General features: G+C 45.4%; 1 protein-coding gene across 2 annotated transcripts in view; it reads left to right on the top strand.

Moving 5' to 3' along the window:
* Positions 1-4,363, top strand: part of LOC119578850 — a 63,642-nt gene that overhangs the window by 16,143 nt on the left and 43,136 nt on the right. Inside the window, exon 1 of one of the 2 annotated variants that reach the window (XM_037926499.1) lies at positions 3,742-3,837. The exons of the other annotated variant lie outside the window; for it this stretch is intronic. Within the exon in view, the coding sequence (XP_037782427.1) occupies positions 3,800-3,837 (38 nt within the window). The 5' untranslated portion in view covers positions 3,742-3,799. Of the gene's footprint in view, positions 1-3,741; positions 3,838-4,363 lie in introns of those variants that run through there. 2 annotated transcript variants of the gene reach the window in all.

Below are 4,363 nucleotides of genomic sequence, written 5' to 3'. Positions count from 1 at the left end.
TTTCCCCTCTCTCTTTCCCCCCTCTCTCTTCTCTCTCTCCCCGGCTTTCTTTCCCTTTTCCTTTCTTCATTCTTTCCCCCTTTCTCCCCTCCTTTTTCTCTCTTCTCCCCCTCTCCTCTCTCTCCTCCCCTTCCCTCCCTCCCCCCTCCCCCCTCCCCTCTTTATGCCTTTCCCACCCCCTCCTCTCATCTTATGCTTTGCGGTGTGTGGGGTGCGTGCGTGTGTGTGCTCTTGTGGTGCGTGTTTTTGTGCGTGGGGTGTGCGTGCGGGGGTGCGGGCGGTTTGTGTGCGGCGGGCGTGGTGTGTGGGGTGGGTGCGTGCGTGTGGGGGTGGGTGCGTTTGGGGTGTGCGGGCGGCTGTGTGGTGCGGCGTGCGTTGTGTGCGCGCGTGTGTGTGGTGGTTTTGTGTTTGTGTGTGGTGTGTGTGTGTGTGTGTTGTGGGGTGTGGTGGGTTTTGTGGGGTGTTGGTTTGTGTGGTGCAGGTGTGCGTGCGTGCTTTTTCGTGCTGTGTGCTGCTGCGTGCGTGCGTGCGCGCATATATATATATATAATAGTTTATATAATAATTTATATGTTTATATATATATTAGATTAATTTAATGTTTGAAATTTATTTTAATAATATTTATTATGTATTTTATAGTATTTTTAAATATTGAAATATATGTATTGAAAATTTTTTAAATATATATATATAAATATATATATATATATTATATATATATATATAAAATTTTAAAATAATATATTAATATATATAATTATTATATATATATATAAATAAAAATTTAAAAATATAAATTTAAATATATTATAAATTTTATAAAATTTTTTATTTATATTATTTTATATATTTGTGTGTTGTGTGTGTGTGTGTCTGTGTCTGTATTTGTATGTACGTGGTGTGTGGTGCCGCGCGCGCCCCGGTGTCCGTTTTTTCATTATCATATGTTATTTTTTCGTATGTGTATATATCATGTCGGCAATTTCCGGCTGTATCTGGATCGCTCCTCAGAATCATCTTCCTTCACTCGGCTTATCTTATGACAAAGGCGAATTAAAAGAACCATTCTACCGACGTTATTATGCGTAAATGTTACTTCCTTTATTAACTGTTACGATGAACCATGAGGCACGCACAGCAAGAGAATGCGAGAGGGGAGAGAAGGAATGAGTTAAGGAGGAGGGACCCCCCGCACCCCTCCCCCTGCCGCCGTCCATGCTGCCTGGATCTGCGGTTGACTCAGCGCGTCACCGCCAGCCCAGGAACCGTGCGGGCTTGGCAGACGCCGCTCTCATTGTTACGGCTTTGGAGACTGCGTGTGCTTGCATCTGTACTGGAGGCTATTTATATTAGCCGTGCTTGGGCGTGTAGTAAAGAGAAGTGTATATGTGTGTTTGTGTGTGCGTGTATGGAGAAAAAGAGAGAGAGGGGAGAGGGAGTGAGTTGGCGAATGTGAGAGGGAGACGGAGTGAAAGAAATATGTTTATATATGAATTATATGCATGTGTGTGTGGGCGACTGGGCACGCGAAGATTTACGCGTATGCATAAGCATGTTGTGCATGCGTATGCATGGTGCTTTGCATTCGCTCGCAGGCTCGCATAACAGCAATCGGGACGGCAATCTCATCTCGCAAATGAGTCGTAGGCTTGCCCTGTATTTCTGTATGTAGGTTGAACTTTAGCCGACATGGCATGGAAACACGTCAGAGCCAGGACTGGGCTAGTGTGCCATTGTGTCTCTGTGTTAGGTGTTAGCAGCAAGTGTTGGCACATGTCACCACTTGGCAACGTACCATCACCACACTCACCAAGACACCTTACCATGCTCACCACATCACCACACATCCTTCAAGTCCGACCATCACGCTTCGCTTCAATTCGCAGCGAAATATTGCCCCATATTTCTCCATTTGTAGGAGGCCACTCGCCTCCGATTAGACTTGCGTTCCTTCATCCTCTTCCTCCGAATATTTTATTCTGCTCTTTTTCTTTCCGTTCTCCCGTTTTTCCCCTTCCCTCCCCTACCATCTTTACCCCGCAAACCACCTGTGCTTATATATTTAACATATCTAATTATAATCAGAAACGCAGGTTCCGCAAGGGATACCCGTATAGCAAGCTATGTGAACAAGACACAGTTTGGATCTGAAACCAAATTCCTGTAATTGTTTGCAGATTGAGTAAGTCATTAAAAGTCGCGCAGCGCTAACCGCCGTCTCCCAAACTGCATTTGATTATTCCGATTGTCGCGCGAAGGACGCTCCATCAAGGTCTGCTTTGGACGCTGTGCTCTGGGCATATCCCTGCTCCCCGCGTTTGATTATTCAGATTGTCACGCGAAGGGCATCCCGTCAAGGGCCTTTTCATGTAAGGAGAGATAATCTTTACCCTTTTGCTTATTTCCCTCCTCAAGGAGTTCAAAACTCATGACAGCTTGACAGGGTACAAAATTTCGTCGCATTAGATAGAAACGTAGTATCTCTCTCTAAGTGATTCTATGAAGAAGCTGTCATCTTGACTGAAATTAAACAGAAGAAAAGTAAAAGATGTTTATGTGTAGGTTGAGGAACGCAGATGCGAATGAGGAAGGGGGAAGGGGGGACAGAAGGGATGATGATAAAATAATATAAAACTGAATTTTCGTTTTCTGAGATAGTGCGAGCAGACACATGGTGATGGGAAAGATGACCATGATAATAATGATTAAGACAGTAATGATAAAGATGATATTAGGACAAGAGGAGACGGCAGATCCGCCGTTAACTTGTTACTCTTACGCTGTTTGTCTTGGCAAGAGGTCGCAGTCTTGTTTGCCGTTTGTGTAAGGAAAGGGGAAATCACTACAGGAAATAAACACTTTAAACTTCGAGAAACGAGAAGAGAAAATACAGTGTCGCGACGCTTATTGAACTACCTTTTAGTATTAGAATTCATGATTTTATATACTGATGACAGAAATGATCTCTTCAGATGTTTTTTCTTTCTTTCTTTACTTATATAATTTTTTTTCAAACCATGCGGTAGGTGCGAAGTGATGTCTGTCAAGGCTGATGAGTGACTGCCTCGTCTTGGTCGTGCGAAAAGAATGGGGGAGGGGGTGACGATTCCCAGGGGAGGGGAGAGAAGGCGAGGGAAGGGGATGGGGAAAGGGAAAGGGAAAGGGAAAGGGAAAGGGAAAGGGAAAGAGAAGGGGAGGTTAAGGAAGGGAAGGAAAGGGAAGGGAAGGGGAGAGGATGGGGAGGGTGAGGAGATGGTAAATAGTGAATGGTAAGGTGTCGCAGATTGATAGTGATTGGGGATCATGGTGCGAGGTCGGGCAGAAGGATAGGAATTGTGATGCAGTTGTAATTGGGAGATATTTTGAAAATCATAATAGTGTTTTTTTTTTTTTCTTCGGGAGGTAAGAGAATTGGTAATAAAACTTTAAAAAAGGCAAAACATTAAGGGAGTAGGCAACTGCAGAGGAAGAATAAAGGGTGACTAAGAGAATGAGAAAGGAATGAAAGGAGCATTATATGCTCGAGGAAACGAATACAAGGAATTATAGGTCTCAACACAAATAATAAATCAGGCCAAACAAATGAACAAACCGGAGTATATGGGTCATGAACGGGTTTTAAAGGGGCAGAATCGGGCATGGCAGGGACAGGGGGCTGGGGCAGGGGCAGGGCATGGGGCGAGTAGGAAGCGGGCAGGGCGGGTGGGGCGTGTGTGTTCGTGGGTGTGTGGGGGCTCGGTTTGTGGGTAAGGCAGCGACAGTGTTGAGGCAGGGAGAGACGCGCTACCTTCTAACTATGGCGTCCGGCGACCAGGGCACCACTCAGGCGACAAGGTGGGTCCCTCTCTTTCTCGCTCGCTCGCTCTTTCGCTCGTCTCCCTTTTCTCTTTCCTTCTCTCGCAAGATGCTTCCTCGAGGGTGCGAACCGACCCTCAGAAATCCCCAACGAGGACGGCGTTGTGATCTTCTGTTATTAACCGCTGGTGATTTACGAAATCTCGAGGGAAACTCCGTGACAGCTTCGGGCCTGGCGTGCGTCCTGCGCCTCCGATTTCCCCTCTTTGTTGTGTAGTACCGAAGAACTTCTAAATCGAGCCTCGTATTAGTATCGTTATGTGAAGGACTCGTGGAAAACGGGCTTTGATTTGTATGCCTATAGTTGTGGAATCTTAGCAAGGTGGTGATGGATGTGTGCGTCAGAAAAGTGAAGATTGTGAAGTCGAATCAAGTGTGTCGCATCCAGAAGTGTTTTATGACGGCTCATTCTCTCTGACAGTGATAATAAGATTTGATGACGAGCAGTGTGGCTTGTGAAACTGGAATAGTGATGCTTTTTTTCCGTTTTCCTTGTCTTTAACTG

This window comes from Penaeus monodon, chromosome 11, assembly GCF_015228065.2.
Source record: "Penaeus monodon isolate SGIC_2016 chromosome 11, NSTDA_Pmon_1, whole genome shotgun sequence".
Lineage (NCBI taxonomy): Eukaryota > Metazoa > Arthropoda > Malacostraca > Decapoda > Penaeidae > Penaeus > Penaeus monodon.
The sequence above is the reverse complement of the archived record's forward strand: the minus strand, read 5'-3'. Positions and strand labels throughout refer to the sequence as shown.